Genomic DNA, 16,736 nt, shown 5'->3' with positions numbered 1-16,736 from the left:
GGAAGAAGGATTTTGTGAGGATTTAGGTTAGGTCAGAACTTTTTAAGAGTATTTTAGTAATCTTTGAACTAGAGTCATATATTAATGTCTGTTAGCTAAAGTAATGTTGAGGTGTTAAATAAACATTATAGAAAAGAAAAGAGAGGTCATGGTGTAGAATTCCAAAGACGGAATGCGAATAAAAAAATAGGTAAAATATAGGGTGTGATTCGTAAAACTCCTTAAAAAATAAAATTGGGTAAGAATGAAAAAAGTATTGGTTTACAGTGCAAATCGACCCCAAAACTCAACATTTTCCATTTCACATCCCCTCCCCTGGTTCCCTGTCTGGCTTTCTCTCATACCTCAAATTGGGAATTTAGCATCAACTCCGTCTTGTCATACCCAACCATCGGAAGCCCGAGATGGATGAAGAGAAGATGGAGGAGAGGGTGTTCTTGTGGGAGCCTCGATCGTTTAAGATGGATCGAATGTCTCCGGTGGCGTCCAAACTCCGAGACGCTGTCTCCGAGAAGCTTTTCCACTTCCTCGGCAACTACTCCGACGAAGTACTTGCGGTACACCTCCCATCCATCTATCCCTATGCCCTATGATTGTAATGTTCAACAAAAACCCTAATCTCTTAAACGCACGAACTTGTTCTGAATCGTTGTCTCGGTGAATTTGGAAAAGAAAAGGCTAAGTTTAGTGCGTCTTACTTGTGATTTTAGTTAGATTTTCTATTTTATGCTGATGATCTCATCTTTTTTGTTCTTTTTTCTGTTCTGTATTTTCAAAACTGTTAAAGGTGATTTTTAATGAGATTCTATTAGAATTGATGCCAGTTGGTTTGGGATAATTTCTGAATGGTAAAGAAGTTTTAACAACTCTGTTTTGGTTGTATGCGCTAATTTCTTCTGCTCAAGGAATCAAGGATCCTAGTGTACGGAGGATGAAAATTTTAACATAGATAGGCTACTCGTAGTTAGTGAAATATACATTTTTATTTAGCTGCATACGTTTACATTTTACAAAGAAAGTAAAGTTCCTTTACTCTTCGAAAGAGTCTGAAGGAAGGTGGTAAAAAAATGAGTATGGTTTATGGGTTGATTTTCCTTTAAGGCAGCAGAAGAACTAAATGAAATGAGGGGGAGGCAAGGATTGAAGGAGACTGGAACTAACAAAGTTGACGTTTGATCATAACAAAGGATTGTAGGAGACTGGAACTATCAAAATTGTACCTATGAGATTTTTTCTACACTTTACACAACTTCTTTGCTTACGGGTAACATGTTATCATCATCATCATCATGTCATCTTTGCTTTTGGTTGTATATCATATACGTAGTACTAGGGAGGCGAAATGGACTTGCTGGATTCGTAAGATGCTCGAGCTTGTCTTGATTATGGATCGAGTCAATTTCAGTCTTTTACCAATTGAACTGAGCTAGAGCTGAAGTCTTGTGCTATTTAATAATTGAGCTGAACTTGAGAAAGACATATTAGTCAAGCTCGGTTGAAATATCCCGATACATACAGTTTATAAGTGCTTACTTTTAACTTTAGTATTTATCTGTTTGAGCCATTAGATATTGGTATAATGGTTGCAATATCTAAAACTATGAAACAATTAGATCTTTTCTTCTTCTTTAACTTCTCAAAACCTATAATTGAAATAACAAAAATGCCGATCTTTCTCCCTCTTTGAGTGTCCATCACCCATCGAATCAGCAATCATCTTGTCTCTGAGGAAGGCAGTAGATGGATCATTGACTTTGTGGTTATCAAGCACCATAACTGCCAGCACCATCTCCTCCTCTATGCACACCGCACAAGTATGCCACTATTGACACTGCATTCCACCTTGCTATATAACCTTTTTTGTTTTTTTTTTTTAAACTTTTGTTACTTTCTCTTCAATGTTGAGCTATACCTTGCTGACTCCATCGTCTTGGTGCCCTCTTTCTTCATCACGACCACCAATTGTGCCTCTACCTTCTCAACTCTATCCAGCTTTTGCAACTACTTCCTCCTCATTGCTGCCTCCTCGAGATTGCGGTCTTTGACCACTCATATTAAACATCCTTTGGAGTCCCGAACCTCCTCCTAGATGTGGTCCTTTGCCACGCCCTCCTTCAGTGACTATCCACTCAACATCTCTTTCCTTGTCTTATAAGAATAAGCGTAACGTACTTAGCTCAAGTCATCTTGGTAAATAGGTGAGATAATCATGAACCATGACATTCTTGGCTTAACTTTTCCTCTGCGACCTTGTGATTTATTCTCTATCTTAAAATCAACACAAGCTGAGGGTTTCTCGCTCATGCTTGGCTTGTTTAATCCTCGTGCATAAGACAACCAATCGGGCTTTCAAGAAACCTAAAGAAAAAAATAAACAGGACAATTGGTTCAGATTCATGGTAAGGCTCCAAAAACTTTGAAGGACTTGAAAGGGAAAGTAAAGAAGCAAACGAGATAATGGAATATACTGCTATATTAATAAAATAAAATAAAATGAATAATGTACAATGAAAAGAGAAAGTAGAAAGTCCATTTATAATTTTACTTTATTGGGAACATATAATGTTGATTACAGGTAGTATGCAAAGTCACTCCTTGATGTGCATCTTGAAGCATCGGTCTTCTAAAAGGTGTTATTAACCTTGATTCGTGAAGGCTCACATCTTTTAACTCCAAAAATGCTCAAAAACTTGGTTGTTTTGATTGGTAATAGTAAAGGTTTTTGATTGGTTAAATGTTGAAGAGGCTTAAATGAGATGGATATGATAGGTGATTTAGGGATAGTTTTTGCTTTGGATAGTGGGTAATGAATAGTTCTATGATGGTATATAAGTAGAGAAATGGTAAAAGAATATAGAGGATAAAAACAAGAAATTTAGAGAGGTGGGTAGCCTTGAATTGATTAGAAATAAGAGATGGTCTTACATCTCACACCTATCCTCATCACATCGAAAAGGAGAACCAACACATGTGACATAAATGAAAAGAGGGGAGAAAAATGGTTTTGTTCATTTTCCAAATTGCAAGTGCCTAGAGACCTCTTGTTTCTCAACTGGTTTTTCAGTCTTTCCTTGCCATTATACCGGTCAAACTTTTGCCGCTTAAAGATATCTTGATCAACATTTGCCACTGTTGAGTTAGACGTTAGTTTCTTTGTACGTCAACATAATTGTGTTATTTACCATGGGTTTAATACTGATTTTGTTGTATGCACCTTTATTGCCAACTTCATTAATCATTGGTTGAGTTTTTCTTACATTGGCACTGATCTCTTCTTTTCTTTCTTCCCCTCTTAAATGAAGGAGTATATTGTAGTGCTTGTCTGTAATGGAAAACATCAAACTCAGGCACGAGATGACCTGGAGGCATTTCTTGGGGAGGACAGTGGCAGATTTGTAGCATGGTGTGTTGATCGCTAACCAATTTATTATGTAATAATGCTATTATTTTGCTTCATGTTAGATTATTATATCGCTATTGTTATATAGGCTCTGGGATCATCTTAGTAAAGAAGCTAATGTTTCAGAGTCACCTTGTGACTCTTCAAGTATCCAAGGTGGGGTAGAAAATGTTGGCAATAATAGTGAGAAGGAGCAGAAAACTAGCAGGCTTGCAGATATCCACTCTAGTGATGCTACCATGGTAATGATCTTATTCATTCTCTTAATTAACAAAGCATGAAAAACATGCAATGAGATGGTGATCTATTATTTTTACAGTCTAAAGATGGGCCTTGTGGGGCTTGTGAACCACTGAAGAACTCAGTAAAATTGAAATGTTTAAGTGCTATTGGAATTCCAGAGAGCCACCAACCTTGTTCTTCAGCTGATGCCCAAATTAATGCTGAGGGATCACTAACACATACATATGAAACTCTTGAGAAGATTGGTGCAGCTAATGAAAGCCGCAAAGGGACTGGAAATATGTCTTCTTGCCTGAATAATTCTGAAATATTAACTGGTGGCGAGCAATTCCACCAGTATGAAAGTCAGCGATTGAAGGTTGATAGACCAAGTCTTGTGTCTTAGTTTATCACTTTAATTTCTAAAAGACCGGGAATCTAACTTCATCATTCCAAATGGTAGAACAGATAACCCAGAATAATTCCAGTACCATAGCTTATCAAAGTCTTCCTGTGGCAAAGTCAGAACCAGTTACGAGGAATATCCAGTCAATTAGCGAAGGTAAGTATTTCATTATCTCTTTTCTGCTAATGTTTTTCAGGCAGCTATGCAGATGTCTCCTTACATACCAGAATATTAGGTTCTTCTGCCACAGAGTTGAATATGCTCAATCCTTATTAATACTTAATCGCTAATAGTGGGATTACATTTATTTGGTAAATTGAATTACTAAAGTCCTTTTTTTATATGTGAATGTCACACTACTCCATTGTCTGTTTTTTCATGCAGAAGATCTTCAGGATCTATCTACAAGAAATGCTCCTGCAAGAAGACTGCCTTTGAAAGCTGTGGATGTTACATCACCTCAAACTACAGAGAAACGTGGTAATGTTTGGGATAGACTTGGGAAACCCAAAAAAGAAAATGATAATTTAATACGAGAAAAAAAATACAAGTATGGTCATAATGGAGATCGAAAAGAGCTTAATTCCTTGGTTGAACCTGACGCAAAAGTAAGTTGTAAGATGACTAGAAGATCAGCTGTGATGGATAAAGGTTGTAGCAGAATCATCTTAAATAGCCAAGCAGATGAATATAAAATGCAAGAGCATGATCTTAATAAGGTTCACAAGCTTGATCACGTGGAAGTTCTAAAAAGAAAGAGACAGTTTAGTCAGATTGATTCTGGCAGCAGTTATATTTCCTCATTTGGCTTCAGGAAAAATCACATCCACGATAGAGAGACAACTATCAAGACAAATGGAACATTACATCTAGCTAACCAATTGCAAAGTTTGAATCAGTTTAGGTCTGAGGCTAAAAGTTCACATCCGGCGATTTCTGAGCCTGCAAGCCATTTAACGAAATCTTCAAATGTAGTGCATCATTCAGCATCTGAAAAATTATCTGAACCTCAGTTGTATAAATTTTCAATGACCAAGCCTGTGAACTTACCAGTGCCAGTTGGCAGTCATCCACCAACTAAACCTGAGTGTCTTAGCAACACAGCAGATGGAAATGAAAATAATAAGCCTATGCAAGATGTAAGATATCTTGAACTGGAAATATTTAAAATTTTAAATCTTCTTACCAATTCCTGATAGAAATTTCTTTCTTTAAACTTCTCATGCAGGAAATGTTAGATGTGAAGTTAAAACTGCGCCAAGTAGAAATGGATATGCTTAAGCTCCGCTCAAAGCAGGTGGAAATGAGCAATTCAAAACGAAATGCACCTCTAGGTTTTTGACTCCATCTTATTAGTTAACCTCTCTTTTACTTGTGCTAAATCATCTTTTCAGAGAAATCTTATATTATGTGTTTGACATGTAGAAGTGTGTACGTGGTTTCATGATTGGCATTTGTTTTTGTCGAAAGTGCTTGCTCAAGTTTTGGTGTTATTGGGTCTCATACAGAATACATCTGTGGTTGGAGGTACTAAAAGAACTTTGGGAGGACAGTTTTTACAATTCCAAAGTTCACTCGCAGAATGAGTTGCTCATAGGTCTCTTAGTTATCCTGCTATTAGATTTTATTATGTTGAGTCTGTCCATTAGAATGATATTTTTTTTTAAACTTTAAGTGATAGTAAGCAACTAAGCATGTAAATCCATCACATATTTTTACCTTCCAAAGTCCTTGGGACCATATTTGATTCCCAAAAAAGGAGAAAGGAGAAAACGAGAGTATTGGAATTTTAGGACAGTGCATACTTGATATGAAGTATGAACACCCTGATAAAGTGCACACAAGAGATTCTTATGGGCACACCCTAATAGATAGGTAAAAACGAGATTCTCCGTTTAGGGATCAGGATGGAATGCTTGAAAAAAATAATATATATCGACCAAATCGGCTATATCGATCTTCCGTTTTGGATGATTCAAATCGGGGATAGATCAAATTGGCCGTATCGGCCAATCTGCTTCGGCGATACGAATCGGGATTGATTGATACTTCAATCCATGGATGAAAGATCCCCTTTCTTTAGTGTATTGGAAAACATTTTTGGTGGCGCTTGATGGGGAGCACGTTGGCCGCTCCACTAAGCTAGAAGGCACTGGAAGAAGGCGATGACCCGCCCTAGCTTCGAAAAGCGCTTGGCGGGCTGCCTAGCCTACCAAATCAATGAAGGGATCGAGTAAGTTAACTTTGGTTTGAGAACTAACCATTTAAAGGAAAAACCCAAATTGCTTTGTCTTCTTTCTCAAGCTCAAGAATCCCTTCCTTTTCTCACTCTAGAATCCTTTCCTTCTCTCACTCTAGAGTCTTTTCCTTCTCTCACTCTCTCTTTCGATCATTCTCTCCTGAGTGTCCACAATCCTGGACGACGTATGGCCGACAATAGTTAAGTGGCACAAGGCAGTGGTTGTGAGCCCATCTTCCTCTTCCTCCCAAGTTAGCACGACGAGCGACGGTGTTGGCGGCTGGCAAAGTTTGGCGATGACTCGGACGATGAAGTCAGTTATTGCTCTCTCTCTCTCTCTCAAAATAGGAGCTCTAAGAAAGGAAGGAATGAGTTAAAAAAATAAAAAATAAAAGAATGAGGATATTTCTATATTGCTCTCCCACTCTTAGAGGCCACATGCTTACCCACATTGCCACCTAACTATGGTTAGGTGAACCTCTTAGAGTTATGTTGGACATTAATAGAATATGTAATATAAATTTTGGTATTTTGGTGTAGTACATTATTACAAATTATATATATAAATATATATAATATTAGTATTAAAAATATATCATATATTATTATTTTTAAAAAAATTTATATAAAAAATACTAGATAGTCTTGTCACCCACCTTCCACCTTGGCGCTAGGCGGTAGAGTGTCCGCCCACCACTCATGGCCGCTTTTCAAAACATTGCTCTTTCCTTTTGCAACGTACTCTCATGTTCCTTATTCTTTTCTTTATAATCATATTGTTTTTGTCAAATTTTTCCCTATTATGTTTTGGAGTTTCGTTTTCAATTTTGGTTGGTTCTGGTTTTGACCTTAGAGAAAACGGAAAATTTGGGTCAAAGTGGAAGCTGATAATGTTGCAAAACAAAGGTGAGAATTATTAATTTTGCAATTTTATGCCTTGATCAATGGTTTCCTCGGTTTTGATTAAGTTTCACCAGATACTGTTCTGTCTCGAATGAAACTTCAAGCCAAATTTCTGATATACCTTACTATCAGGTCTCGTGAAACTTATGTTCTTTCTTCTGCCTGACCTATATCTTGAGCAATTCCTATATAGGGTTCAATTACAGTTGTAGCAGGACAGCTGCTCTCCCTGCCCTTGTTCATTTTATTTCTTTTTCTCATACTGGATGGAATTTCCATGAGTAAATTGGTGTCATGGAAGATCCTGAAGAAAAGATACAGCGACAGGACTTCATCACTGAGATTGGAGGGTTAAGTTGGACTGATGCAGTCAATTCAGATGGTTGTGATTGAGAATATGAAAATGCATAAAAAATGAAGATATTCTCATTTGGCTAAAGCAATGATAGAACCAAAGATCATAGAAATTCTCACTGATGAGTGGACTGGCGCTGGCCAATGGTTTATAACTGCAACAAGTTGGAATATTTCAAGTACTCCCTGTGGTAAAATTATGGATATTCAACCACTATAGTCATCAAATTCAAACTGAAGAAAGAAAGACTGATGATGTTAAAGATCTTGAACATATTTTAAGTTTCATATTCATTCTGTTGAACTGTTCCCGAAAATTTTCTATTGGATTTTGTTGCAATCAAGTAATTAACAATGTAAATTGTTGAATACAAGATTATCTCTGTTAAAATGATTGATTGGCTGGATTTCCATTAGACTACAGCATCATATTACAAACATTTTTCATCTCTTGAGACTAAGGTTTATGCAGCAGAAAGAATTTACTGCAATATAGTTTTTGGTTTCAATTGGGCCATTTCTTTGGCGTAAACTGCTGTTTGGTAGTGTCAGAAAGCTCTAGGGAAGTCTGTTAGGTTTCTAGATAAGCTGTACATGTGTAACTTGAATGTAGTTAATATCTGATTAATATTATCTTAAATTTATCTAAGATGAATTTTACTTTCATCTTGTGAATATCGTGTTTCTGAAGATGTTGTATTTGCTCCTTTTAGTTATTTGGACTGCCCCATCATGCCAAAAGAAGGAAGAAGAAAAAAAGATTGTAGACGTTCTCCCTTGAAAAATCTGTTCAACTTTCTTTCAGGATCTATGTATCTCCTATCTAGTTAGTGTTTGAGGTATTAGGCTGTATATTTTTGTGTAACTTGTGAGAGATCTTTGTGAACTTTTTCTGACCACAGATGGAAGAAAACTTAAAGGGTCTATCTCTGAGAACTCCCAGTTTTATTATTTTGTGATCTCTCTGTTGTGTTAATTTGCCTGTCCAGTTATCTCATTTGAAGTGTTCTTTAATTGTCCTTTTCTTTGAGACTGATTTTCTCTTAATCCTTCTCCAAGTTGAAACCAATATATATTTCTTTCTGCATCTTATAAAAATGGTATCTGATAGAGAAATTAGCTTAGACTTTATGGCATTTGCAGTTTATTTTTTCTGAAATTTAATGCGAAAAATAACTTTAATTCATATTTTGAGCACATTCTGTCTTAGGGCTAAAACCGACCTGGGCCTTGTTGAGTTTAGGCTGAAGGTGGCTAACTATTTTGCTGGGAAAAATGGAAATAAAATCTGTGGTCCAGTGGCGAGCGAGACGGCCAAAAAGCAAGAGGGAGTATTGTGTAGTCGAAGGTCCTAGCCAAGAGAGACTGGGAGAAGTGGTGAATGGGCAGGCTGAGATCCGTGGAGTAGTGGTTGTGAAATGAAGGACCACTTGGCTGGAAATACAATAGTGAAAAGGTGGTTACCTTGTCATCCTCGTGATGACATATGTAGTCTGAGAGAGGGAGAAATGCCACATCTTAGTATTGTGAAGTCAAACGTCCTAGCCAAGAGAGACCGGGAGAAGTGGTGAATGGGCCGGCTGAGATCTGTTGAGTAGTGATTGTGAAATGAAGGGCCACTTGGCTGGAAATACAATAGTGAAAAGGAGGTTATTTTGTCATCCTTGTGATGACATATGTAGTCAGAGAGGGAGAAATGCCACATCTTACGATAATGTGGCCTGGGTTACTGGGGTTGATGTAATCTATAGAAGCCTTGTACATATATTTTTATCCTTGTTTTAACATATTATAGAAATTGAAGCCTAATGTACTTTTCTTCTCCACCTACCAAACATGTCTTGCTTCAACTGTTTGGCTGGATATGTCTTTTGAGGTTTGTGAAAATTTTCTATTGAGTTGTTTTATGTCATGTGGTCACATCAAATTCTTAGCTATAACTCAAGTGTGCCGATAAGGATTGCTACTTAAGACTGCATACATAACTTGCACTGCTGTAGCCTTGTGTAGTGGTACACCTTTTCTGTAATAATACCTGGATTTGGATTACACTAGTTACTGATTGACTGTCATTATGCATGAGCACTAATGTTTTCCAATTGATCTATCCTGTTAGGTTTTTGCACTGATATCATCTTCGACTTGCATGTCATATCTGTCATTTCCATTTATTCTGGGTCTTGCTTAACTAGCTTCTCAAACATTGGACTTGTGCTTGATTTTTTTTTTTTTTCGTTTTTGAGATTATTTCACCATTCTCAAACTCCTTTCCTTTTTCTTAACACTGTAAGTGTTAATTATGTTATTCTGAGATGATAATATCAAATTTCTCCCTATTAAGATAAATTGGCAAGTGTATGTAGAATGTACTAAGTCTTTTAAGTATCAGTGGCACTGTGTGTGCTGTCAGGCACATCTTGTCGGCGAGCTGCTGACACAAAAAAATGAGTTGCATCGTGGTATAACTTCCAGTGCCTTTCACTGACTTTCATCAGCCCCCTGTAATCTATATAAGTTTTCTCTTACCTTATAATTTCTTTCTGCTGCCTGTAGACGAAACTGTGTCAAAAGAGATTAAAAGATTGCTGATACATAGTAACTATTCTATATATTTTATGTTTACAGAAACATGCACAATGGAAATACATATATGCATATCTTGTAATAAATGAATTATCTCCATATGTATATTGTTTCTTTTAGTTAACAAATAGTCTTTCTTACGACATCTTATTTGACATCACAGTTTTGCCATTTTCTTTTCCTTTTTGCAGGCACACAAAATCATTTAGAGGAGGACACTGAGTCAAGGACAGTTCTTGTGACAAATGTAAATGGCAGTTGAACACAATTGCTGGCTTTTCTTATCTTAGTTTCACCCTTCTGCTTTACTGTGAAATGATCCTTCTAAGATAGCATAGCTTATAAGCATGAATATTGATGCATAAATGTTTTTGATTTCAGAGAATCTCACCTTTTTTTGTAGATGCATAATGCCTCCCCCCCCTGTATCTCTTTCAGTTTCTTAAAGTTTTATTTTGGTTGTATTGGTAAAGGACAAGAACTTATGGAATCTACATTTCTTTAATATGCTTTAACTTCAAGAAATTTTAAAAAATGGAGGGTTGCTTAAAGGGTTCTGTGTTTGACATGTGGTGATTGTGGAATACAGAATTAAGGTAGATTGTGAATATCAGCATGGGTATAGATGATTACAAGATTAGTAATATGATAAAGGTAACTTTCGATGCTAAAATTTCTGGGGCTTCTGTCCATCCGCCCACCTTGGAGATTGATGGATGGATATTGTCTTATGAGTCTCAATGTACATTAAACAAAGTGTTATTAATGTGCCACTGTGCCTCTACGCTGAGAAGGACAACTACATAAGAAGTACCATTTGCATTTGAGTGACTGAATGAGAATCCTAATTATGTTGAATGGAAAATTCAACTTTCTGTCTGTGATAACATCAATTTTACATGCTATAGAACATCTGGACAACTAGAAAACATGGTCAAGAAGGATTCCAGTTGAGGTGGATTCTTAGTAGGAAAGTGTAACAGAATTTTCACTTATTTTTAGCGAATTGGGGGTGGCACCAATATTATTAACGAGATGGTTTATCCTTTTAGAAATTTTACAGACAGTACAATAAAACATTAAGAGCATTTTGATATCATAGGAAATGCCAGAAGAGCTCTTTTGATGCTATTTGAATGCCAGAAGAGGAGAGGAGAGCCAAAAACAGGTTTGGTTTAGCTATAGTGGAAGACCTAGAAGTCTTAGAGCCTTGGAGATTGTAGGATGTTTCCCTGGATGGGTCTCAATATCTGTCATGCCTAATGCTTTAGTTCCTAAATATCATGGCGATGCCTCAATGGTACAAGAGAGAGTTTGCTCATGTGTTATAAGGGTGCTGGTGCAGGTAATCTTGCTTTATGAGGAGCATTATATGCATGTAGGAGAACAGTTTGATCCCTTGAACACTTCAACAAGAACGGCCTTCTCTTAGCGGACTAACTAAGGGCTAGTTCAAGTCCGTATGGCACTGCAAACTTTTTGGGTTATTTGTCAAAGTACATGGGAGGCCTTACCTTTTTTTTTTCTTTGATGAAAGTCTGTAGACAAGGAGGTCCTACTTCAGAGTTCTTACTGTCTCCAATTTGTTGTACTATTTCTATCTGATTTATTCTCATTTAATGCAAGAAAGTAGGAGTGAGTTTCTACTGCATTCATGTATATTTCTATTTGATTTATTTGAAAGTGGATGCTTCTATATATTTTGAATAATGTTAAGAAATCAAAATCTTTTTAATCTGCTTTGCTTTTAAACATATTGTGGAAGAGTTGTGACTCAGATACAGTGACATGAGATGCCATAGCAATATACTTCTTATTGATATATATCAATCAACTGTAGTCTTCTAGTTTTGCAAGGATCTGATAGTATGGAATTTGTAATGTTTACATACTGAATATATCTCCTAGTCTTGATCATTTCTGACGTTCTCTTTGCTACTACCACTACATTAAATTAGGAAACTTCATGTGTGATGGCTTTTTGATGTATTTTTGTAGGTACATTTTGGAGCATCAAAAGAAGCATTACTCTCACATTTCACAAAGTGTGGAGTTGTTATCAAAGTTGTCATGCTAACAGATACCATAACGGCTCAACCAAAAGGGTATATACTACGCAACTACTTTTCATGAACTATGTGATTAATCAATATCAGCCCTCCTAGAATTGGTTCAAACTGATGGCCCCCTTTAGGGCCGCATATGTTGTTTTTGCCAGAAAGGAGTCTGTCGAGAAGGCATTATCATTGAGTGGTACCTCGTTCTTTTCTCGAGTTCTGACGGTATGATTTTATGAGACTGCTGCTATTTGTTCATTCTTTTATTTTCCTACGTGTCATAAAATAACTAATGAAATTCAAATGAATGTCAACTTACAAGCTTTTGAATATAAACCAGTTACTTCTCAGATTTATTCAGCCTTTTGATTTATATGCTTTTGAATATAAACATTAGCTATGACTGTTGCACTAATGGAATTTGCAGAAGGCATTTTTTGCTAACAAGTCGAAAATGCCCTTAGGAATTTCACAATAAATAGGAAGTAAATAGTGAGAACGATGGTTTCTTATATTTTATTAATTGTCAAATAAAAGACAAACTACTCAAAATAGTTATGAAGGTCTGTGATTCTCAATAGGACTGATTTTACTAACTTCTGTGTTTAGCCACATGCATTATCTTGATCTACCACATTTTATTTGTTTTGTTAACCGATGGAAGTTCAAAGTTAATTACCTTATTTCAACCTTTGACAGTTCTCGACCTGGTATATTACTAACCAAAGGGTTTCCAGTGTGTGCTGTAATTATGCTTCAAGACCAATGTCCTGGCCGTAGGCCCTAGCTGGTTTGAGTATCAAATTGTTATGTGGATTTGTGTGATGTTTAGCTAATAGGGTAAGAGGATAGATAAAGTTCTGGAGTTATGACGAGTTCTCTGGTTGGTGCTCTTCTACTGACTGACATGCTATGTGAAATTAAAGGATACAATTTGAAATTATTTGCTCGTGTTCTCAAGGATTTCTTTTCAGGTAATGCGGAAAGCAGACATGCCTCCTGGATTTTTGGTTCCAGCCCAGCAAGTTGCGAAGCCATGGTGTCCTCAGCCATTCCAGAAGGCACCATACCAAGGAAATTGCACAAGTTCTCACCTTCAATGGAGGCGTGATCAATCTGCAAGTAGGGAAAGCTCTTTGTCTTCTGCTACAAATGAATTGGGATCTTCGAAGACAAGGGAGTAAAGCAAACATCCGGTGCTTCTGGGGTTCTCGGAAGAGTTAAAAAAAAAGAGAGAAGATCCTCGATATAACAAATTCAGGTCTGAGGGGAGAGAAGGTTATCTGAGTCTAGATGCTTTAAGGACCTAAATAAATTTTTAGGACAGAATGATTACGTCGATCACCACATTGCTATTTGCAATGTTCACATCCAAAACCTTTTGTCGCTTCAGACTTTATATTATCATGCTGCAGATCAAGATCTTTTTGGAGATAGATTGGAACTCTTTTTTTGGAGAATATGTGGAGCACTTTTAGATTTAAGGGATCACTTCTTCCCATTTCATGCGACCTACATGACCTACGACTGTTCTTCCTGGCGTCTTCCTATGACACCACCCTGTACTTGGTTACGAGGAGAAAGAACTGGGCAGAGCAGTGTATCATGCTTTTGAACTACCTTATACACTTTTAGAGGCTCAACCTCTAGAGTTAATTCTCATCCATTTTGATGTAGTCCATCTTTCCCTCTCGGTTCTCTTAGTGCATATGAAAATTATAATTCATTTTCTGAGCTCACAAGCATCTGAATAACTTCTTATTGTAAGAAATCTCTAGCAGAAAGAATGCTGCTATGACACAAATTGCTGCTGTTGCCTTATCTCACCGGAAATTCACTTCGTTAATTCATTAGATGCAGAATAGATTGCCTGCAAATCTGGATTGTAAAAGATTACTGTTTGGTTTTAGATTGATGCTTAGCATAAGTTCCAGAGTAAGATGGCTCTTGTTCACTGGTGGAATATGAATATTCTTTTAGGATAAGTAGTTGTTTCACAATGCATGAGTTCTTAAACTTTACTCTGGTCGAGCACCATTGTTGGCTACAGCAAATTCTGCCTGAACTGCCGTCATATCCTGGAATGGAAGCATGCCCGTTATAAGTTCCCAGAGGATGATTCGAAGCTATAGACATCAACCTTCTGATATATAAAGGTCTCTGCTGGATCAACTCCCTGCAAACAAGAGGAAGATTTGCTCATCAAAAAGTACTGCAGCAGTGGATTATAGATAAAGAAATGGTTCTGATGATTTTTCTCTTCAGATGGATTTACAAAGAGAATAAGATGGCGAGTTGATCATATTACTTTAGTATAAGATAATTCTCAGTGTCCCACATTAGCTAATAGAGTAATATTAACACCAAAAGGTCATCACAGGAACTAGGTTTTACTTGGAGTGATCTGGTCAATGTGTGGCATAATTCAGTATATTTAGCTAGATTTTGTCAATGTGACTAGATTGCACTCAGGCCATGAGGATCTTCCTGTTTAGGACGTTTCTATTCAGTCAATTTATGTAATGCATCAATTGATTTTGAAACCAATTTTGACTTGAATATCAAGTCCAATACCTCAAGTAAAATGTTCAGGATAAAAGGGAGCCTGTTTAATGTAGCTTCCAGATCTTGAATATTAGAGCAACGGTCATGTCCTTTGTTAAACTAAGAGCTGTTAAGTCCTTGCTGACTTTGTCCAGCTTTTGTTTCAGTTTTTTGTTCTTCCAGTTGGTCTCTCCCAATTGCAACATCTTTCCTTTGAACCACATTATTCCTCACTAGTGCATTATGTGGCCAATTTCGCATGTTTTTTTTTATGTTGGTGATTACACTATCAATTGTAGTATAACAAAAGATTTGATAATAGGTAACTCGGAATAATTTGCAGCAAAAAGCTTTTTTTGTTATCTAATTGGCAAAAATAGGCCCACTCATTTATCGAATTGTAAATTCAGGTATTTTTTTTTACTAATTTATTCTTTTAATCTCGATGCGCATATTGTTAAAAATTAGAGTGTACATTTTACATAAGTGATGCATATAAATTATATAAGTGATGCGTGATATTTTTCTTGAAATCTTAATGCTCACATTGTTGAAAATTGCAGCGTATATTTTACATAAGCGATGCGTATATATTATATAAGTAATACGTCGCGTTTTAAAAAAAATAGAGCCTACTTTTTGTACAGGCAATGCGTATAAATTACACAAATGATGCGTGCCTTTTTTTTTAATCTCGATATGTATTTTTTTGAAAATTAAATCATACATTTTATATAGTTAATGCGTATAAATTACATAGGTGATGCGTGACGTTTTTAAAACACAACAGTCTTTTTAAGATTTGTTAGGGCTAAGTCAGTAAAAAAGACCCAAAATTGTAATTTAATAAATGGGATGCCTATTTCTGCTAATTAGAAAATTGAAAGGCTTTTTACTGCAAATTGCTTAGGTAACTTTGCAACGGTAAAGTCAGGTATAAATCATGTTACACCTCTATGTTACAAACGGTGATATATAAACTAAACCCATATTACTCTTGTTTACTGACATCGCAAAATATTATCAAATACCTACCTGGTTACACCCTTAGGAAGAAGTCTTAGCTAAATCCGACCTACCTTCACAATTAACACCTTATTTTAAGTTATAACTTGATGCTAAGGCTAGCCACTATGCACCATTGATCTTGTCTTCCCTAGACAATATTACCTTCGCCTTTAGTTTTTAGAAGAAAAGAAAACTAACGATTGCACATATATTAAAATAAGTCGGAGATTAAATAATATAGATAGAAGTTTAAGGAGAAACTTTGAAAGACTCTTCTCATATGTGATAATTAACTCACCATTCAATGGTTTCTCCGCATGCATATCCTTTGTTGCCTTCACACCTTCTCTCAATATGGCCATTGGTTACCTTGTTTTTATTCTTCTACAAGGTCTATGTGTGTCAATAAAATCTCTTTTAAATGTTATCCCTTGGTTTCTTCTGGAGTATTTGACCAAAATAATAGGCTAGATGTTAGAAACTTATCTGCTAAAACTAAATACAAAAAGAAGGCTAGTTTTGATGGCCTCAAAAAAAAAAAAAAAGACTAAACTATTTAGTATATATTACTTGATACTAAAAGCACTAAGAAACAACGATTTACTTTAAGCTAAACCATTGGATAGATTAACAATTTACATCAATACTTGATGCGTAAACATTAACTATGTTGTTAGTATATATCAAGTCCTGGTTATAAAATGGACTTAGGCTAATCTTGAAAACTAATCCTAGGCCTGCTTTAATTACCAAAAAATTAGACCAGTCGTGCTTCATAAATCATTTCAATCTTAGGCATTCTAGTAAGCTGAGTTCTTTCTGCCTTTCAATGTCAGCTACCCCCACTGACATCCAGTGCATGAAACTCCTGCCTATATCGGATCAACAAAGGAAACATATAAACATGATAAAGATATCTTAGTATGTAGCAAGAGCTTCACATCTATTACAATGAGCATTATTTTGATAAAAGTTTATCAATCTTTCAAATAATTTCTGAACAATAACCCTCAATAGTTG

General features: G+C 36.2%; 1 protein-coding gene across 2 annotated transcripts; it reads left to right on the top strand.

Annotated features, from left to right (window-relative positions):
• Positions 1 to 255: 255 nt before the first annotated feature.
• LOC140786496 (uncharacterized) lies at positions 256 to 13,968 on the top strand. Of its 2 annotated transcripts, none has more exons than XM_073134977.1 (11): positions 256 to 557; positions 3,303 to 3,403; positions 3,489 to 3,642; positions 3,720 to 4,001; positions 4,091 to 4,184; positions 4,416 to 5,167; positions 5,257 to 5,362; positions 10,299 to 10,354; positions 12,106 to 12,212; positions 12,302 to 12,389; positions 13,139 to 13,968. In XM_073134977.1, the coding sequence occupies exons 1-11, from the start codon at positions 405 to 407 to the stop codon at positions 13,346 to 13,348; spliced, it is 2,103 nt and encodes a 700-aa protein (XP_072991078.1). In that variant the 5' UTR covers positions 256 to 404; the 3' UTR covers positions 13,349 to 13,968. The 2 variants fall into 2 exon arrangements, with proteins under 2 accessions (XP_072991078.1, XP_072991077.1); XM_073134976.1 differs by having other exon boundaries at positions 4,413 to 5,167.
• Positions 13,969 to 16,736: the final 2,768 nt, after the last annotated feature.

Source organism: Typha latifolia, chromosome 4, assembly GCF_019914945.1.
Source record: "Typha latifolia isolate L0001 chromosome 4, TyphaL0001v2, whole genome shotgun sequence".
Classification (NCBI taxonomy): Eukaryota; Viridiplantae; Streptophyta; class Magnoliopsida; order Poales; family Typhaceae; genus Typha; species Typha latifolia.
Note: the sequence above shows the minus strand (reverse complement) of the source record. Positions and strands in the feature narration are given on the sequence as shown.